The 22083-nt window shown below is 41.8% G+C and overlaps 1 protein-coding gene across 5 annotated transcripts in view; it reads right to left on the reverse strand.

The window, feature by feature from the left end:
- The window catches only part of CABIN1 (calcineurin binding protein 1), a 110420-nt gene that overhangs the window by 22979 nt on the left and 65358 nt on the right, over positions 1-22083 (reverse strand). For all 5 annotated transcript variants that reach the window (XM_032706000.1, XM_032705998.1, XM_032705999.1 and 2 more), the window contains exons 30-33: positions 7928-8091; positions 5885-5981; positions 4031-4660; positions 3513-3587 (exon numbers count right to left, since the gene is read on the reverse strand). In XM_032706000.1, coding sequence (XP_032561891.1) covers positions 3513-3587; positions 4031-4660; positions 5885-5981; positions 7928-8091 — 966 coding nt within the window. The remainder of the gene's footprint in view (positions 1-3512; positions 3588-4030; positions 4661-5884; positions 5982-7927; positions 8092-22083) is intronic.

Genomic DNA, 22083 nt, shown 5'->3' on the forward strand with positions numbered 1-22083 from the left:
TTATCTAGAAGCCTTACAACTGCTTTCTGCCAGCATGTCCCCTCCTTGGTCCCCAGCACCACATATTTAAGTACAATGCTACTTCAAAGTCAGACTAGTCTGCCTCAATCTTTCATTCTCCCTCAACAAGGCCTCCTTGGTATTCCATTTCCAGGGACCATTAATTTCATATGAAAATCATAGATGGCAAGACTAAAAATATATCTTATAACTCACAGTAATAGCTGACTGCTTTCAGGATCTCTGCAAATCTTTTAGATAACATTCTCAGACAGAAAACCAAAGAAAAGAACAAGAATCCTTCAAAATGCTGCTTGACCACGAAGTGAATTAATCTCTAGGGTAACTTTAGTTACTCAACTAGTAATGACACAGTGACCACCACTGGATAGCAATTTCAGCCCATTTGATATGTGTCTATCAAAAGTCTTGCTCACACTTAAGAACTTAAAGGCAAAAGGACAAAAAAAGAGGAATTACTTCTGGCTACACCCGTTCTCCACAACAGCATTAATATCAGCATTTAAGAATGTTGCATCACCACTCTCTAGATTTTGAATCAAGATGTTCCAAAGTTGATGAATACATCACTTAAAAATAATTATTGTTATTATTATTATTTACTGAAAGAAACGTCCCAGAAACTTACTGAACACATTTGTGTATCAATTACTGGGATCCTGCCTATTTATGCTGCTCTGTTCCCATTCTCCATAAAAGATTTACCTTTTTATTAAAAATAAAAAACCTGCACACATTTGAGTCTTCCCCCCATTTCACTTTTACATAAGTGTTACAAGTTCAGATTTTACTTCACCATTATGGTTTGGCAGTAAATATGTATTACATAACAGTGAACCCAGCCAGATACAACCACAGCCCAAATTATTCATAAAGTTAAAACCTCCGTCCCCCCTGAATATGGTAACAATACATGGATTCATTTATATTGTATTTACTAGCAGCTTTTTCAAGCCCACAATTCCCTCTTTGGCAGCCTCTTTGAACAACTGTTTCAGGTCTTCAGACATTAAAAACTTAAAGCCCCCTTTAGTAGGATTTGGTAAAGCAAAATGGAGTTTGCTATGGGAAAACAAATTACTCCTGAAAAGTAAGAGTTGGGTCCAATTAAGTTTGAGAAGATGTTTCATTGGTAAGATGATGCTCAAGTGATTTTGTTCAACCAGAGCTCTAATATTACAGCATTTCAGCCAAGTCTGTACCAAGGACACATGCACACCCCCTTCTGTTACAGGCACTACAGTCTAAGCACTCTGTGAAGGTGCTGAGCACCACCTGCACTAGGAACAGCAGCCCCACCTACAGAGGAACCCTTCTGAAACCCCAAGTCCTTCCTAAGCCACTTCCCATGTGTTCAGCTGACTGTGGAACATGATGCAAGTCTCACTGGCTCGAAACACATTAGCATTGCATCACTCATGACAACCACAGAGAATTTCTGAAACCAGGTCAAAGGGTCACAGTATTGCCAAGCTATTAAAAAGATTAGATCTCATCACACAAGTGTAAGAACCCACTTTGTCCAAATCCACTTACTGACTGCTGTATTGTTTCCTGCTTGTGCCTGAAGAGGCATAGAAAAAGATTTCAACATAGTTGTTAAATATTTAGGCTAAAAAACACTAACCAGTCTGGAAGAAAGTTGAAAAACCATAATTTAAATAATTCCTAATTTTGGGAGCAAGTGAAAACGTTTCATAAAGAAACCATATAATGCCTGGAATTGTAAAATACAACAGCCAGCAGACAAAGATATAAATCAAGGTGGATTTTGCGCTCACTTTTTTTTTTGACTGTCAATTTCTTGGGATAAGTGACTGAAGAACCACAGGCCCTGCAAACCTACTCAAACTATGCAGCAACAAAGCACTTCCCCCGGCTGCACCAGCTCTATACATGACATCATTTGCTTACAGAAGGCAAACACTTGCCAACTTTAAATAAAACAGGATTCAATCTGTTGAAAACAGACAGATGTCTATGAGAGTGGCTATTCCCGTGTCTCCACACTAATTCCTAGTGTTATACGAGCAGTGCAGCAGCTTCACACGGCTTGCAGGATCCTGCTCACAGCAGACGAAAATGAGACTGCAGGATGTAATAACCTCGTTAGCTGGGACTGCTTCCTACAAGGGAAAGCTTCCAAGCTGCAAAGTGCCACGTGTTAAGAGCTGTGTTTTATTTCAAGTGATTTAACAGGAAATCTTATCGCTGCCAGTGCAGTTAAAGACAAGCTCACCTATTGTGTCTATTTTCAAGATTAGTTTGTGTGCAGGTTTTTCACCATTCTCATGTTTTGCCTGAGTAACTGTTGACTCTGCTGGAAGAGCTGGAATAGCAATCACATCCCCAGAACCTTCAAGACAGCCCAGCAAGGAACTGGGCTGATAGATGAGAATTTGGTGAATGGTTTTTAAAAAGGTGAATACATGCATAAAACAAGCAGCAACATTACTTTTTAAAGAAGCTTATTGCAAATTATTTTTATTTTTTAAGTCATAAATCTAAGCGTGATAAAGTCTGTTTTTCCCCAAAATAAACTGAAAAAGACTTAACATGCTGAGCCAGCATGTCTTTATTAAAAAACAATTAAAACTTTAAATACCAGACTATGATCAAACAAACACTACTAGAATAAATACTTCTCTTGACGTTTCTGTTCATTTCTATTATTCAATGGAAAAATGTTACTGTTTTCCTGAGGGGCACAAATTGAAGAAAGTTACTTCCACGAAAATCTAATAAAGAAAAAACCCTATTTTCCCTCTTACATCCTCTCCTGTTACTCTGCTAGGAGATGCATTATACAAATGCACAGTTTAACTAAAAAAAAAAAAAGAAAAATTACGGAAAATACAAAACTATTAAATACTTTGGGGCATTCAACCGATGGTTTGCTGCAAAATGAATGACCATGAAGCACATCATTCGCCCATGAAATCATGGCTTTGATTTCACATTAAGGACTGATAAATAACAATGCCTCTAAAGCTTTATAACTGTTTGCTGGATAAATCCAGAAACTACAAGCTAAAATCTGAGTAATATAATAGAGTTAAAATCAGATTCTCAACCATGCGAGTTGAGAGAAAAGCTATGTGGTATTTCTGGAGCAGAGAGCAGCGTTAGCCAGGGAAGAGCTGATGAGGTGGTTTGCCCTTAGGGATCAGAAAGAAGTAATCACCATCCATGAAATGCTGAGGAATGACATGGACATTAGGAAAATTGTAGTGTGCCATAAATATTTCAATTTGAAGACGGTCTGGGGTTTCCCCAATAGCTTTTGGGGATGCAAACTATTCAAGCCTGACATAAACAGTAGCAACAACCCTAGTAAAGGGGATGAGCTCCCTACACGAACGTGGTCAGCTTACCTTAGATGACAACCATACAAGGAAAGCAGATATTTCTAAGTGCTGCAGACAGCAACAGATTTACCTGTACAAACTAATAAAAGCTTGTTAGAAGCAGTCAGAGACTTTAGAGCTCACCTGTTTCTGTGCTGATGCTCCCATATGCACCTGGCAAAACTTGACTGCCTGTTCAAGTGCTGCTTCTTCATCCACCTAAACACAGAATCACAACTAATGAAGTCATAATTACTTATCTATAAATCTAATTAAACTGACATGAAATGGGGATGTAGAGCATGGGAGTAAGGGGGAGAAGCAGCACTTTATGGCAGAATGCTGACCTTAAATTATTCAGGAGTATATATCCAAAGATACATACTCAACTCTCTCAATTCAACTGACATTTAGCATGAACAAACCCCACATAATTGGTATTGCAGCTCTTAACTGATTTCAGAAATTTAGTTTCAAAACACAGAGGGTCCTACTCCCCATCTCCAGCAGTGGTCTTGTCAAGAGAATGATTCTTTAGGAGATATTTATCTCCCCAACTTTTGAACAGATATAGGGCCAATTTCATGCTGCTTGGTACTGTTGTTCTACAATCATGTCCGAGGCCACACAGAAAAATTACAATTAATGATACAATACTTTACCTGTTTAATCAGCATGTACGTTTCAGACATGATCTTCTCAATTTTACCCAGGTCATAGGCCATGACTTTCTGACCCTGCTGCCATACTCGATAAGCATCGAGCAGAAGTGTTTTTCCAGACTCCACATCCTCAAGTAATTTCCTCTTCCTGCTTGATCTCTGGACAGGTTCTTCTGTAGGTACTGCTTTAGCTGCCTGCTGCTGATGTTTCGAGCTGATACTCAGCTCTTCCAAAGAAAGTTCTGGAGTCCGGCTCTCCGGAGCTCTCTCCTTTGAGGTCCTGCCAGACTGAAGCCGGTCTGGCTCACTGCGTTTACACGAGGAATCAATTTTTTCAGGGTCATTAGAATAGCCATCAAGATCCATAGGCTCAACTGAGCCAGGGCCAGGGAGCTCCTTAATCTCCTTCTCATTCCTGTCCTCTTGTTCCAATATGTCCATAGCATTGGGAATTTGTCCCTGGGTCACTTCCTTTACTCCATTTTCAGTACTATGTACTACTCCATCTGATAAAACTGGCTTTTTGGGAAGGACATCTTTCCCTTCTTCAGCGCTAGTTTTATTTGAGACGTCTGTTGTCATCCTTCCTGAAGCAAGGTTAGAGGACTTGGAACCCTGATCTTCTGAAACCTTAATAAAAGAAGTCATTCTTCTCTGTTATCATTGAAATCAGAAAGCATTTGAGCACAGCAATGACTACCATGAACACTGACAACAAGTACCTTTCATTACTGCCTCTGCTGAAAAAAATGCATTTATTCTATGTTCATTCTTTTTTTGTTCCTGAATGTTAATTAATCCAAGCCACAAGTCTTACAATTAATGTATTTTAATCAGTGAAAACACCACAGAGAAATCAACAGGATGGACCAAGGCTGCAATGGTTTATTTTTCCTCACTATTTCAGTCCATGTTCTGGGCTCCAATAAATGAAATTCAAGGTTTAACAGCACAAATTTTTCTTCTAATGTATTGAAATCAAAACTCAATCTGTTTCTTTTGGCAGCTGCAGATCACTCTCAAATTTATGAACCTTCTCTTTGGCTGCTCTTGTTAATTTTCTTGTTAATAGACCAAGAAGTAGGCAAAATCCTGCTACAGTATTTTAATTTTTATACCTTTACTTTGTTGATGTTCCAAAAGTAGAAAACCTCAGAATATCATCTCTTCTTTCAAAAGTTGCTAATGATACAATTCTTCCATTCAGATTTATGAACGAACTATTTCCTATACAGAGTTCCCGTGTTCTTAAGGATGTTTTCATTTAGTTTGTTAAATGTATAGTCTGTGAACTTGCAAAACCCTTAGGAACAAATTCTTCCTTGAATGTGTTTACCAAATAAAGCTCCAATTTCCAATTATCTTAACCTGGAAACAGATTAGTTTCTATATGACTTTTAAAAATTAAATCTAGATTACAATTACATGTAATAACAAGTGTGGTGTTGTCAAGGACTAGCAGTTAAAAGTGGCCAGGCATGTAACATCTCATTGTCTGGTTTTGTTTTGCAAGAGGAATCTCAGTTCATTTTAAAAGGAAATTTCCAATAGACCCTACCTGAAAATAGAGCTCTTTTACACTCCATGTATATACCATTACCTGAAATGTAAGGGACTGTCAAACCAAACTCACTGCAACCCATTTTCAACAACTATATTTGCTACTGGATTTCAAAACCAGAAAACAACAATGCTGGAATAAAATGTTTTGTGTAGTGGCATATAAACAAAAGGTATTAGAAATAAGTGCTGACAATGCAGCCCTTCATTCTCAGGAGATCTAAGGAATGGGTAAACTGAACCTAGAAAAATCTAATTACTAAATTACAGCCATTAAGTGCCCTGCTGCCTTACCTGTGTCAGATCGTTGAGGGTGTCCTCCAGCACTTTCACTGTGAGCACAAAGGCTTGTTGGGCCAGAACCTGGCGATCTGCATCACGCAAGTACTTCCTGAGCCACGGGGAGAGAACAAATGAAGTTAACTGCCAAAAGCTTACAGGACTGTCAAAGCAAGAACCAGGACATTAAAAAAAAAAACCAAAACAAACAAAAACCACAATAACTTTAAAACAAGAAGAAAGCACACAAAACATTTACGGTTGCATACTGAAATATAACACTATAGCTGTTTCTCTCCACTTCTCCACAACCATCAAACAGGACATGCATGAAGCAGAAGTTAACACTGTCTACGAACAGAGGGAATGGGAGAATGAAAAGAGAACAACACTGAACAACTAAACCCAGAGCAAACCAGACAACCAGATTTACAGTTTTCTTGTATCGAGCCTTCTGTGCCCCTCAAATACCAGCTTTTTATTCAAATCCTTTCTTGAAAAAGAGTATTAGTTACACAAAGCTATGCTGAACTCTCAGGTGATTTTCATGTTCTGAATAAAGCATGTATGTGAGATTAAGTACACAAACAAATCCTCTCTCATTAGTCATATCAGTTGCCTTGGAATCTAGGATTTTTAGAGCTAAAACATTGGTAGGCTAACACCTTTTTTCCTATTTAGTGTTACAAATAAATAATACTGTATGTATAAAACATTCACTTATAGCTTCATTTAATTTACCAGAGCACTGTAATTTCAGTGTATTCTGACACAATGTTTTAGATTGCTTTCAAGGAAAACATTTCCAGCCATCAATCCAACCTAATGGAGTTTGACAGAAAATTAAATTTCTACCTCAGGATTGGCTGGTTTTAATGAGAGGGCTAAAAATCAAGTAAATAACTTTGAAAGGTACTATTTCAGTCAAAAGGCCAACATTTTTAATACATGTATTTTCCCCCTAGGGTGTAATTTTATGGTTTGCTTTTCAGACACAAGATACAAACACCTGACTCCTCATTAGCTCAGTAATAACTGAAAACTCCCTATTTTTAAAACTAGGGTTGTTCCAGGCATATACCAGACACACCCAGAATATCTGCATTTCTAAGTTCCTGTAATGATTACAGCTCACCATGGCTGGCACTGGCTGATCCAACACGTCAAATTACTTGTTTTTTAAATTCAGTCTAGACTTATAAATAACATAATATTTTTAGTACAACTGTGGGCTTGCTCAGGACAGAATTTAAACCTTCTATGGTCCAGTTCTTCTGATATGCTAAAAGTCAAAGTATTTTTGGCTTCAAGTTTGCTGAACAAGTGGTGACATATTCCCAGAAACACTATAATCCATGCAAATTCACGTACACTCACACTGGAAAACACATGAAGAAACCTTCAATGCCTCCAACCTATTGCCATCAATCATTCAAGTTCAATTTCTTAAGCATTTGCCAGAGACCAATTCCTACATTTTCCACATGGCAAGCTACTAGAATTTTACCTCAGTTGCTTCAATGTTTTCCTCAGATGTTTATTTTGGTCCTCCCATTGATAGGAATCCGTATATAGCTCACATTAATAGCTTTTTTTTTTTCTTAAATAAGGTTAATGCAATTAAAATTAGATCACCCCTGAACAGGATAAGCTTTTTAAATAGCATCAGCTGCCAAGAGGCACATAACCATTGTTCAGTCTGTCAAGGATTACAGGAAGGCAGGATGCTGGGCCGTGACCCCCTGTGCTGGACACAGTTCTTACGCAAGAGTGAGCAGAGGGGGAATGACACCAGTGAGTCCCCCACGTGACACAACACCCCTGTAAGCCTGTTAAGGCACCTGTATGGCTGCTCTGAGTTTCAGGAGAAATTCTGAACTACATTATAGAAATGTAATCCTGAGAAAAATTAACCACCATTCCGCTATATTCCCAAAGGGATCTGCCTAAAGGCTTTTTTTCCTAAACAAAGAACATCTTTAAATAAAATAGTTACGCAGTGAACAAAATATATTTCAAAGCTTTACGAAGCAACGGATTAAAACAAAACTCTCATACTTTCCCTGATCAGGGGTTCTCTGCAGCATAGATGAGACCTTCAGCAAGGTGTTGTAATCCTTTAGCTGTGACAGCACATTGAGCAGCAGGACAATAGAGCGGTTCATATGAGACGCAAAACTGCCCGGGCGGTCGATCTCATCCACGGGGATGCGCCAGATTCCCTGCAGAGGAAGGAAAAGAGGAAACTTCTAAGGAGAGACCCAGGTGAAAAGGACAGGAATATGAAAATATGGGTCGGATTCCGAAGCACACTGAACTTCACTGAGGGACAGGGGAATAACGGACAGACAGTTGCTGTGGTCCCACAGCCAGGGAGATCCAGATTTAGATCTGAATTTAAAGTCAACTGATTTCTGCCAGCAGAAAAAGGAGAAACTTTGCAGAAGCCACAGCACACCTTCTAAATATGCTTCTGAACTATTCCCAGAAAAAGCAAGCGAAGCTCAAATTATATGGTGCATTTTTCTCAAATGTCTGTGAATACGCCTTCCTAAGCCAAAGCTGAACCGCTGTAAAACCCAGTAACCTAAAGTAAGTTTTCCTGGCCTGAAAGCTGTTACTTGTATGCAGTCACAGCAAATTTCTATCTTCAAATAATCTGCTAGTAGACATCTTAGGAATTTGGTTACTGCCTTGATACCATCAGTGTTCACCACGGCACTAACCAGTCTCATAGGAAGAATCGGATTCCTCAGCAGGATCCATTTTCCAGTGGCAGATTCAAATACTTGTGCATACATCCTGTGCCTTCTAATTAAATTTTGGGGACAAGGGAATCTTTAGGGAGCAAGGCTGAAGACTGACAGGAAACATAATTTAATTAGGGTTAGTCAGCTCAGATTTTGCAATGCCTAGTAAGTCTAACAAGATTTTTTTCAGGTGTTTATCGTGGATGCTGTCAACACACTTAGTCAACCACACCCGAAAAGATGCACTGCACATACTACTATGCATGTTAGGATGGGACTTCTGTTATGGCCATTCACTAAAACTGCTGCTGCATCAGTACAAACCCTTCCCTCATGCTTTATTTGGTTCTGAAGCTTTTCCTGCTTTCTAAGTAGCTTTCTAAGATGAAAATCCTCTGATCATGCAAACCATTTTGTGAAAATGCAGGAAAGAATAGTCTCATTGACAGGAGTACCTGACTGAGAATGAGTTTGGCTTTATAAACCTGTTCAGGGAGCAGAATATACAAACATTTACTCTTTATACTTGTTTAAAGGTCTTGCTTTGATTTGTTTAGTTTTACTTTCAATGTGAGCAAAACCTTTCAGAACTTAATACAAAGTGGAAGCAAAGAAAATGATTACTGCAATCACAAATGACATTTGACCACAAAAGCAGATCCATAATTCCCTGCCTACAATGGACTCTCCCCCTGCATATCTGCAGAGAATCTACAGTTCTACTCCATAAGATGTATAGGAACTTAAGAAAAAACAACACACAAATATCAGTGTGTTAATATTAGTGTTTTCACATGGAAAACAATGACTTCAACGAGATATAATGCACAGACTAATCTGTCAAATTTTCTTGCTCTTGGTTCTCCTCATGCTCCCTACTCTCACTCCCTAGTGATCACAGAAAAGCCATTCTGCTTCTTTATTCCCTGAAGTTTTCTTTCAGGTTTTTTTCCAGAGTTTCCTTTTTCCAGAAAGTACCTAAAACCGCACCCTGACCGACCCCCAAGGCACAACCGTTGCTTCTTCCTGCTCCCAACAACCAAGATCCACAAACACCTTCCACGCCTCGGTGGCCAAAAGCTCACGGAGTTCAGCAGCTCCCAAGCACCTACAGATCGTGTAGGTAACAGTTCTGTAAAACAGCACCCACCTGATTTAAATAAGAGATGGCCCTTCTTCCCCCAAACCAGACAATGGCTTTCCTTTCAGGCTACAGATGAAAGACAGATTCTGGAGCTGCTATTTTTTGCTTCTCTGCACGTATGTAAACTGGGCTTCTGCCAAATCCTAAAACAAGTGAATGCCTCAATAATGGCACCACATTGCAACAACCTACTTAGCCAATTTAACTACACAAAACAATTTATGGTCAACTACAGCACGCTGTAGGAGTGGAACACAGCCAATGTGTAGGTAGGTCCCTGGTCTTTTTCAGCAATTATCTCATCCTTCATTTGAGTCAGGAGGATCACTTGGATCAGATACCGTATCTGGAATCAGTTGGAAATAATTCTGCAGCTCCTTCTCACATGCCCCGTGTATACACTTGAATGCTACCCTAGAAATTACAATAACACAGGAGAACCATTTGCAGTGGCAGAATATACAAACTACAGCCAGAAAGCCAGGAAAAAGTCCCTCTGATAGACACAAAGTTGCATATTTTGGAGAATGCTGCTTTCTACAACAGGGTACATTAGAAGAGCTTAAATTAAAACTCATATTAGGGGTGTTTAAGTGTATTTATCATTACAATTATAAAAGAAGCAACTGATTTAAAAAGGAAAGTCACTAACTTTTCATGTACTGACTTGCAGCTTTATAAATGCAAAACAGCAATAGATGAGATTGGTGTCCCATGATACATACCTGCCTGCTTCACAGGCAGCCTCGAGCCAAAAGCAGAAACAAACCTGCCATCAGGAGTCAGAACAATATTCATTCCACCCACTCTGATTTTATTAAGCAATATGCAAAACACTGATGGCAAAATGAGTTTATCAGAATTTATTTCATGAGTGACACTGAACTTTTAGGACTGCAATTTCAGTCAGAAACTAAAGAATGTCTCATTTAAACCTCTCCCAAAGAGAAGTTTAACAAAGCCCATGTTAGCAAAGTACCTCTCTTGAAAGTACACCCAGAAAGTACACTCTGTCCCAGAGTGCAGATCCTTGTGACAAAAATGTCCAGTTCTTTGGAAGGTTTTATTACTGATTATCACCACTGAGGCCATCTGACAAGAAGTCTCCACTCTGGCCATCCAACGCCCGCTCCTGTTTGCTGGCCACCATTCCCACTGCTGAAGGTTCTCCTCCCTGCTGCCACAGCCAGCAAAGCTGTTTACACAAAGCCAGAGGAAGGAGTGAGACGCTTCCAACAATTCCAAAATGCCTCTCCAGATCCAAAACATCACGCTGCTCTCCGTGCCTTCCTGGCAAAACAAACACCCTGCGAGAGTGGGGGCGGGGGAAGGGAGCCTGAGACACACTGGTAGGGAAAAACAGATCTGGGAATATGTGAAAATCCTGCAGAGAACTTAATGCTGAATTTTACATTAAAACTGAATAATGAAGTCAGTCTCTGCCATAATCCTGGTGACATGTTTATGATTTTTTTTTCAGCTTGGAATTGCTGCCCAGCCTGCCTTTGCAGAACTGCAGACTCAGGGAGGAGGGTGAGCAGGAGAGGACAGCGTTGTGAGAGGAACTGCAGCAGTGGTGGCACTTTCTAGTTCAGTCACTGAAAATAGAAAGGAAGGAAGTGCTTATTATTCCTCTACCCTGCTTACTCCAGAACTTTAGGGGAGGGGATTCCCTGGGGTTTAGGAACTCCTCTCTGAGGAGGAGAGGCTGACAGTTCCCAACAAACCCCAAAGGTCCCTGGGGATGGCTGCTGCTGGCACAGCACAGCTCCAGGGTGAGCCATTTTCTAAGCAGAGATCAAACTTTACCCTCAGTTCTCCCTGGTTCTGCTTCTGAACGAAATGGAGAAATGCAAGTCATGCTTCAGATGATCCAATTCACATACAAGAAGCAAACACATAAAACCCACACTGCTACAAATAAAGACTTCCAATTACTCAATGCCTTCTTTTTTCTTTTATTTTCCTTTTCTTTTTTTTCTTTTCCCCAAGGCGTCCCAGAAGTTCAAGATGCACCACATACAACAAACTCAATTCCAAGTGACCAAAGCAAAACCAAACACTTCTTCATTTGTCAGTCTCAGTAATGTCCTGCTAGGAAGAGCCTTTAGTAAAAACAAATGTAATTTAAATATTATTTGAAGATTGTTAACAAGTATGACAAAACTAACAAACCAACCAAAAAGTGCAGGGAAGACACCGATTAATAATGCAACAACCTACACAATATTTTAAAATCACTAAACTGAACTAAGCACAACAGCATAATCCCTGGAAAGCTCACACTTTCTTAAACTTTTAAAAGTCTTTGCTTTAAGACACGGTTAAGCACAACATATTGAAGTACTACTTGTTTTACTCATGTCCTGTCTTCTCAGTTACTTATATCATCACAATATCTTGCTCTGGGCACCTGCAAAGGAAAGGAATGTGGCTCAAGCTGAACTGTTTCAACACACAGGATTTGAGATCTCGCTCTCTTCAGCTATTTAGTGTTCAAGTCGTGAGCGTGTCTTTGCCTGACTCACGACTTCCTGCTAATTCTGAGTGTAACCACTAAAACCACTGCCCCCTCCCCCATTTAGCAAATTACTAAACCACCTTTTCTCATCCAATCTTAACGTGCTCCCATATCTCTCGTTATTTTACTCTGTCACCTGATTTTGGCTTTTCTTCTTTTCTAGAAATAATTCTATCATTTTTCTGCCTGGATTCCTCATTTCATCCACACTGCTATTCAGTATGTCATGGAACAATTCGATCCCTGCGAACAGGAATGCGAGTGGGTACAAAAGTATTAAGAAAGGAAAGCAGCTGTATTCAGAATATTAAAAATACTATCTGCATGGACCTGTGTCATCAAGGAAAAAAAAGAAGCCCCTGCTTATTGTGAGTAACTTGGCCAATTTCAGAAAAATCTTACAAATTTTTTCAGAATATAGTTACTACATAGTACAGTAACAGAATATAAAAAAAGCATGATAATAAATAAATAAATGACATTTTATCAGCCTGGAAAAAGAAAAAGAAATAAAGGCAAAACAGCAGCAACTTCCTTTCAGTAAGTCAGGACCGAGCAGGATTACAATTCCTGGTCTTTAAGGTAAATACTGTCTACTTTTTTTTTCTTCTCTTTTAAATACACACACACTTGGAAAGGAATAAACAGCATGTATGCTTTTTGGAAAAACTGTGGAATTTTGCAACATTATTTTAGCAAGAGAACAGCATGAAAAAATACTGACAAATGGAAATGCTCCACATGCTCCAATCATCATATGCTGATAAAGATAGATAATGGACAATTTTCAACTCCTATTTCTCTCTTCAAAATACCATGTATTTTCAGAGTCTTAAATTTCAGACTTTTCAATTTCCAGAACAATCACTTTACAGTTGACTTGACAATAAATTGGTTTTAACCCTATCAAAGAACACTGAAGCCACAGTCACTCACTCGGGAGACTGTGAGGATGAGTCAGGGACACACACACGAGGCAGGGAAAGGGAATCATTTCCTTGCTGCATAAGCAATTACACAAAACCAGAAATGCCTTGTTAAGATGATGAGTTACAAGTTCAGGTGGAATTAATGAAACAGAAACCGAGGCCTACAGATGGCCTCTGCAGAGCACTGGGTTTGGCCACTTGCCAGGCAGAATCTAGAGGTTTTTGTTCACTCGGTCAGGAGGCTTGAGGAGTTTTTACTCAGATGGTTCCCATGTACCATGTGATTTCACAACGATGTCAACAGAAAGTCACATCTTTTTTTTTTTTAAAGGGAAACAGCTAACTAGACTATATAAAAAAAAAGGAAATAAAAGATCTATTCTACTCCACAGCTGCGATGGAAAGAAAGGCAGAGAAGAAAGCAAGGAGGAGCGACAGACTGGTCTCTTAAAACCTGTTCTAAAGGTGCAGTGCTGCTCAAACAATGGCTCAGCAGCATTCCCTCTGGAGCTCTGCAGCAGTGTGCCTCAGGCAGACATCACCCACATGAAAATCCAGGAAACACCGGAGGTGTGGGCACAATGCATCATCCTCTGCATGAAGATGGTCGTTCCCTCACTGCTTTTCGAGGTTAACACCAACAGTGCTGGTGCAGTGTCCTTCTCCAGGGTACTCTAAGAAACAATCCTCACATTCCCTCTTGATTAGTCCTCATTTCTCTCACCTGCAAATCTGGGGTGCTAAAGCAAAAGTGCATTTGAAGATAAAGCTGTGGAATGCTGATTGACTTTTTTTTCCCCTTTTTTCTGTTGCTAACATTAACCAAGGTTCCATTTCAGGCAGCTGGACAACTTCTCAAGCTGGAAGGTCAGTTACTGATAAAAAGACTTTGGAACAAATTACTTAAGTACATTTATCGTCTTTCCTGCAGAAGTTGCTCCCTTTTACCAACTGTATTTTGGGAAAGAGAGAAAAAGGGAATGATTAGGAAAGGAATTAAATTATCAGCAGTTAAGTTTGATTTCTTGTGTCTTGCAGCCAATTCAGGGTTTTAAAAGGAGAGAAATAAGCTTGCCAAAGGGATGCAGAAGAGCAGAAGGCATCCAGAGACTTAGTCAGGCACTTACATCTACTCAACAGAAACACTGAGGGGTGTCTGCTCATCCATGTTGGAATTTCTGATTCCGCCTTTGTTGCTTCAGTATCCTTTTTTGGGGTACATTTTGGTTTTATGTCATGTCTCTGTCTGAAAGAGTTCAAAATTCCTTCTTTGGGAGGATATAAAGCACAGAAATCCGAAGAACACAGACTGCTTCCAGATCTTCTAATGGGCAAATAACTTGATGCAGAAACATAATTAAAGAATAGGAAACCCTTCACGGGAAAACCCTTTACCAGAACTTTGAATTTCTTTAGGCATTTTCCGGGGCCAGATGCAGGAAGACTTCTTTACCACCAAAATAAATGGCTAGCAGGGTATATCTAGAGGGTGACAGGGGTTCTGGTTTTGCCTAACAGCCAGCCTTTCATTGTTTTCAGAGGATTCTCCTGCTTAGAACTTTTCTGTGTATTTGCCACAACCAGACTGCCTGGCATTAGATGCAAATGGTGCTCAAAGCTAATGAAACAAGTTTGGTACAGTCCATCCCTCAGCCTGGAAGTGGGTAGGCTCCTGTATTAGCCCCCTGCAGACATAAGCAAACCCTCATTTTTTGACATGTGGGATTCATTTAATCTAACTCCACCTGTCTATGATACAGACACATACATTTACTGGCAACACCCAGAAACCTTTCACAGAGAGACAAAAGGCATTTAGAGGAGGTGGCTCACCTGAGCTTTTATGGGCTCCACTTCAGGATGAGATGAGTTACAAGCCAGAAACAACTATCCCCCTTCAACACAAAGGATGATGACTAAGTTGTAAAAGATGAAAAATGTTAGGGGACATAAATGACGACTAAAAAGTCTGCAAGGTGGCTCTGGTATCTGTCAGTGGCATGCCAAGGCTTAGCCCCACTACTCAGTTCTGTTTGTAAAGGAGGTGCTGCAGAACCAGAGAATCAGGGCTAACACAGAGCTGGGAGAAGCTGTTGGTTCCCAGAGAAGGGCAAGTTTAAGGATCATGAGATTTTTTTTAATGTAGATCCTTACAGTTCTGTCACTATAGTGACAGTTCCCATCTCCCCAGAGGTTACAAAGTAAACTGGTAGCAGTAGTGTACATGCACTGTAAACTGGTTATTAGAATCTATTTGGTGGAGGGAAGATTACCTGGGGATCCCACCTGGAGCACTGGATCCAGCTCTGGAGTTCTCAGCACAGGAAAGACATGGACCCACAAAGATGTTCAGGGGGCTGGAGCACCTCCCCTATGAGGAAAGGCTGAGACAGCTGGGGTTGTTCAGCCTGGAGAGGAGAAAGCTCTGGGAAGACCTTACAGCTATAGCAGCCTTTCAGTACTTAAAGGGGGCTATAGAAAAATGAGGACAAACTTTTTAGCAGGGCCCATCGTGGCAGGACAAGGGACAATGGTTTTAAATTAAAGAAGGGTTGATTTGGACTAGATATAAGGAAAAATTATTTTACAATAAGAGTAGCAAAACATTGGCACAGACTGCCCAGAGTGGTGGTGGATGCCTGATCCCTGGAAACATTCTTGGTCAGATTGGATGAGGCTCACAGCGACCTGACCTGGTCGAAGATGTCCCTCTTCATTGCAGGGGGGTGGACTGGATGACCTTTAAAGGTCTCTTACAACCCAAACTATTCTATGATTCTACAATTTTATGATTCTACCTCACCCTAATTTTAAGAAAATTGAAAATTGCTTCAGAACACAGAATTACCAGCTATCATTTCTGACTACATCTTGTAACACCCAAAAATAGCGAGCCTGGCACAGTGTATTACTAATGTTACTCTGACAAAACTCCTGCCTCAGAAGACTACAAGGGCAGTACATACCCATAACAAAGCCCAGGTATAAAGAGAGACTGGAAATAGCTTGCAATCTAAAATGCAGGGACAGAAGCGTAAAAGTCTGGAGATAAATCTCAAATGTCTCACTTTCCTAAAGGCAGCCTTTCCACTCCTCTGGGAATAACAATAGGACAATGCTTAAATGGAGAAGTTAAAACATAAGCCAGATGTTCACAATGTGTGGAGAATGATATAACCTGTGGAGTGTCCAAATGGGACAAGGGCAAGGCAGCTGCTACAAGAAAAGGTAACAGATTTTTCACAAGCACATCAGCTAATGTTCAAGTAGGGTAGATGAGTGAGGTAAAGGAAAAATGCAAAATCTTACCTACCTGCCTTACAGGCACCTAAAGTTGTCTGTCCCAAGCAGCTGACACTGATTCACCTCCACCACCTAGTGCAGTACATAAATTACTAGAAAGGAAAGGAGGACAAGAACTTCATAACATTAAGAGCGATTCTAATTGTTGAGATTCAGCAGACTGTTAATGTAGAATTATGAGTTGTGCAGAGATTGTTCATGCTGAAACATGGCAGTAAAGGTCTCCTTGTACCTTCTTGTCACCATCTACTATTTCAGTAGCCTTGAAGGATTTGAAGAAACACATTTTTACCTATTTAAATATCCAAGTTTTAGACATAAATTACTGACTATCAATACATAAAGAGTCACTGATTTTCAGTATTTTAAAATAGGCTGTCAGAATGCTAAAAAGTTCTTTCACCAATATACTCAAATTTTTATGTCAACACAAACTGCTCTTCAATCCTACATCCCTTACTTTTCAAAAACCAAAATCCTTAACTGCCCACTCCCACCTGACATCCAGTATCCCTGCACTGACAGCATGGAGTGTCTTTCAGCTTTTAGACTCTCTTCTATAATGACACACACACTAAAAGATCAAGATGAGAGGCTATAAAATCCCAGTGTTTGCAAAATATTTCAGCATGTTCATACAATGCTTAGAAAAAGTAATATCCTGTAGTTTTTACATCTATTTCACCAAGTTAAGACTTAAAATCTCAGAAAATACCAAAAACTAGAGGGTTCCATCAGTAGCACAGAGGAAAATGCTATCATTTCAGAAAGCAAAGCCCTCAGTGTTCTTTCTTGTCAGTACCAAATCACTAGAATACCTGGCATTAGGAGATCCTGAGGAAAGAGATCTTTGAGTCTGAAGGAACATGAATCAAAAGGTCCAGAGAACTACTGCTACTAATTTAGCAGCATCACATAGCAGCTCATAAAATACAATCAAGTGATCATCTTTAAAACTACTAGGGAAGAGCCTTCAGGGTAATTTCATCTTGATATAAAATTGCATCTTCCTAAAAAATACCTAGAAACATTCTCCTTAAAATATCTCCTGTCTAAGATGCATCTTTCAGACACAGGCCTTTCTCTTATCTCAGAGTACTGTGACTGAACATGCAGCCACATGCTTCTTTTTCTCATGCCAGTTTCATAAAGATATGTGTTTGTAAATACATGACAATTCATATTTGAAGGTCATAGCTCTGTTTGAGGTTTCATACTGGCTTAGGAATGACAGAAGTACACATCCTGGATTTCAAACTGTTTGTCAGCTGAAGTTGAGGGCAGGAAGCAGCTTATTTAAAATAAGTGGTAAGAAACAAATATCCTGTAATAGTGGTTATGAACCAGAAAAAGACATATGCAGAGGTAAAGCCTTGGAGGAGACACACTCCTTGCAAACAACTGAAGCTCTACATGAGTTTGCACATTTCATCCTCACCAATTAAGAGCCTCAAATTAAGTTATTAGAAGCTGACAGGTAATTCATCTCATTATCTCTTCTCCTCCCACTACAGCAGCATCCATAGAACACTTCCCTTCTCTGTCCAGCAAGTGGAGGCCTTGAAGGAGTCCTGACGGCTATAAAAGGCAAAAAAATCTCTTTCTGTTATGCACCCAACAGCTAATCTCAAGTATCTTTTCTCCTCTGATACAGGAATTCATGTGACAAAAAAGAATTTCATTAACTCTATTATTCAAATATTTTATCTTTCTGAGGGGGGATATGTATGTGTGTTAACACCTAACACTGTCTTGCTTTCAGACTCACAGGGCTTCCTCAGAAAAACAAAAGTAGTTCCTTTGCCAATTTTAAGAGTTAGTGGAAATGCCTAATTCAAGTACATTTAGGCAGCAGCCTGCCTAGCACCCCAACTAAAGTTGACTGATCTTTGATAACATCAGAGGAACGAGACATCGCAGGGAAGCGATAATTCAATTACCCTATTTACAGTAACATAAATCACAGTATACACGGGGGAGCTTCAATATTCAACCAGCAGCAACACTACAACAGCTTAATCTAGCACAAGGCACGGCAGTGACTCAGTCAGCTCAGCAGAAGACAGGCTACAGTCTGCTGGTGTTTGATTTCAGGGATATCGTGAGACAGAAATTATTTGAGAACAACTGGGGTAATTACTGAGGAGGAGGAATGAGGAAGGCCTCAACATTTAGAGTATTTCAGACTCCGATAAAGATGCTAAAAACACACAACAGTCCTATTACTGAAAACAATATCTGGGTGTTCAAGATGTCAACCTGAACATGCTCCAACAAAAAAAGACACAACTTGCAGCTCCTTGGGTAATAAAAACCTCTACAGCATATGCTTTAACTCCTAGATCTGCTTCATGCAAAATGCCCAGAGCACACTCAAAAATCTGCCATTGCACAAATAAACACAGGCTGCAGTAAATTAAAAAAATAGAAACATGGAGCTGCCACAGCCAATGCCGCAAACAGCATGTGGCACTTGCTTTATGCACAACACCAGAATTTACTGCAATTAAGACATACGTTCTAAAATTATAAACATGTGACCAGACAAAGCTGACTGGTTTTAACAAACTGCTAATTAAATTGGAATCCTCTTATCCTCTCTCTCTAGCTGAATGAAGCAGCAACTCTTACAGCATAGTAGCTCATGCAAAGTAGATACTGAACAACAGGCTTTCCTGTTAGGTCACCGTTAAGCAGGGGAATCTCCCGTGTGCGCCTGGCTGTCGTAGGCAGAGCAGGGAGCGCACAGCAGAGAGCACAGCTGGGCTGCTCTGTGCCAGGCACAGTTCTTACAGACCTACTGGCTCTTTGCTCTTCGAGACATAAAAGACGCCCCTCGCAAAGCTCCAGGGCTGGACTGAAAACGAGGGTGCTAAGTAATTCATCCCACCAAGGGGGTGGAGGAAGGATACCGAGAAATCCCAAACAATACAGACCGTAGAAAACAAAAATCCCTCACCCTTTCATCCCCCCTTCCAAACTTCTCTCGACTCCTCCGTTTCCCATGGCCCTCAGGATTTTTCCTCTGTGCAGCAAAGCAGCTCTGTCCAGCCTCTAACTGCTGGCGAACCGAACTAATGAAATAAGTATTTCCCAACCACGACGGCGAATGTCATCAGAGCTGATCTCCGTCCCTCCCGCTCGGAGCTGGGGTGAGCCCTGCGGCGCCCGGGGAAGGGATTCCCCGCGGGTCACGGCAGCTGCTCGGGAGGGTTCGAGCACCCACGGGAAAGGGCACAGGCACGGCAACACCGAGGAACGCCCTACAGCGCGGGGGGAGGGCGGCAGCTGTTTGTGCTGCCGCGGCCAGAGACACCAAACTTCCTAGAGCACCGCGCCTGCCCCCGCCGGAGCCCGCGGCCTCCCCGCGGGGCATCCCCGCTGCGGGCGGCATCACCGGCGTCCCTCCCCGCCCGTCCCGGGCTCCCCGCGAGGTGGTGCGTGGGGGAAGTTCCCCCCGAGCCCCCCTCTACGGCCGCGGGGCCGCCCCCCGCACTCACCATCACCGAGGCGCGGGCTGGCTCCGCCGGAGCTCCCCGGCGGCCGCGGACACGGAGCGCGCCCGCCCCCGCACCGCCCCCGCGCCGCCACCTGACCGCCCCCGCCCAGATCGCACTTCCTCTCGCACCGGAGTTGCCCGAGCCCCTGGAAGCCGCATACCTCGGATTTCCTGCCGCCGCGGCTGGATATTTATTTTATTTCTCCCTGTTTCTTCGCCGCCGGGAGGCTGCGGGCCGGGGCCGGCCGTGCCTCACAGAGGATGTCGGTGCCGGTCACCGCCGAGCCTGGCTCGCAGCCATCCCCCTCAGGGCAGCGGAGCAAACAGCTGCTGCTGTCGGTTCGCGAGCATTAATAAAAAAACCCAGTTATTTGCTCCCACCTGTCCGCCAAACCTTCCCGAAATATTCCCTGACCCAGTTTAACCCCGCGGCTGCCGCTTCACCGCCCTTCACCTCGCCGCCACCGAAGGCCCCGTTCGTGACCTATTTTTCCGCGGCGCGGCCGGCTCCCCGCTCTGCCCGCAGCCTCCCGGGGCCGCCAGCCGGGATGCTCGGAGCGGCGGAGCGCGGCCCCCGCCACCGGCCGCCTCCCCGGCGCAGCTGCCGCCATGGCCGGGCGCGGGGCCGCCCCCGCAGCAGCAGCAGCAGCAGCAGCACAGCGCGCACCGCCGAGCGCTCCCCCCGCGGGGCCAACACCGCAGCTCCCCCGCACGGCCCCGCACCGCCACACGGCACGGCAGCCGCGGACACCGTTCCCCTGTGGGTCTGCGCTGCCACATCGTCCCCCCTCGCCCCAGCTTCTGCGGTACCAGGGGGTGCTGCTGGCACGGTTCTCTCACCCGTCCTTTTTTTACCTCTTTCGTTAATCTTCCTGTCTTTCTCGAACTGTTTGAAGGGAAAAGCAAAGGTTTCCCCTTGTCCTTTCCCCCATACTTCCCTCTCCCCAGCTTGGACGATTTCAGTCAATCCCACATTAAGACACCCAAAACGTCAGTCCACTGCCAACCTCAGTCCATCTAATCCTGCCTCACAAACTCACCGATACATCTTTCTCAATCTGAGCTTAGCACAGCTAAACTCATCTTCTTTTCCCACCACTCATCCAGGCTCAGCTCCAGATTACCTTCATCACAGAAGTTTAAACATTTTATCTCTACTTGTTCCTCTCTCTCACTTCGCAATTGCAAGTTACTGCTTTGACCTCTTCCTTGCCTTTCTAAGCATTGCAGGGACTTGTTTTGTTTTGGTTTTTTTTTTCCCCTCTCCTGATAACTAGGATTATTCTGAAGTGCTCAAAATCTATCCTGTTTACTAACACCTCAGGTTTAATACTCTGCTGCTCCACTGCAAGTCCCCACATACTAAGCAGAAGTCAGTTGCTAAGGTTATCTTCCTTTTCCATCATTTTAGCCACTTTTTACCCATCTTTTCATTTCTTCATGTTCCTATTTTCTTAGCACAGCACTTCAAGGGCTCTCACACTGAAAGTCTCATACACCTTGCCACTCCCTACTTATTTGCATACTCCATATATATACACACATATACTTTTACACTTAACAGCATCTTGAAAAAAGTAGCTAGAGAATAATTTAGCTATCCTATTTATCTTTTATAAAATTACATGAATCAGCAATACCCTGTTGTCTGTGTCTCCATTTATACTCTAAAAGACAGGGATTTTTTGTTTTAAAGCTCAGGCTTCACTATGGGCATTACCACTCACTAAAACAACCCATGTCTTCATTGCCTCTCACATCTTTCCACCAAAGGCAATAACAAATTCTATATTGATTAACAATGCAGCTTTGGCACTACCACTTCAAAAATCCATTAACTTTTTCTCTTTTGACTGCATAACACAGATTTACATTTTAAATACAGAACTGAAATGAATACTTACTTTCTATGTATTCATGCAAATAGGATTCTTTCTGACCTGCCCTTTTTCATCTGCTCCTTTAGTCACACTTAACAGTAGAGCTCCTATCTCCTCTATTGCACTGGAGATTTTTTTCCTATGTATTCTCATTTTTTATGCAAATTAGGTAGTTGTTGTACCTGGAA

This window comes from Chiroxiphia lanceolata, chromosome 18 (assembly GCF_009829145.1).
Source record: "Chiroxiphia lanceolata isolate bChiLan1 chromosome 18, bChiLan1.pri, whole genome shotgun sequence".
Taxonomy (NCBI): domain Eukaryota; kingdom Metazoa; phylum Chordata; class Aves; order Passeriformes; family Pipridae; genus Chiroxiphia; species Chiroxiphia lanceolata.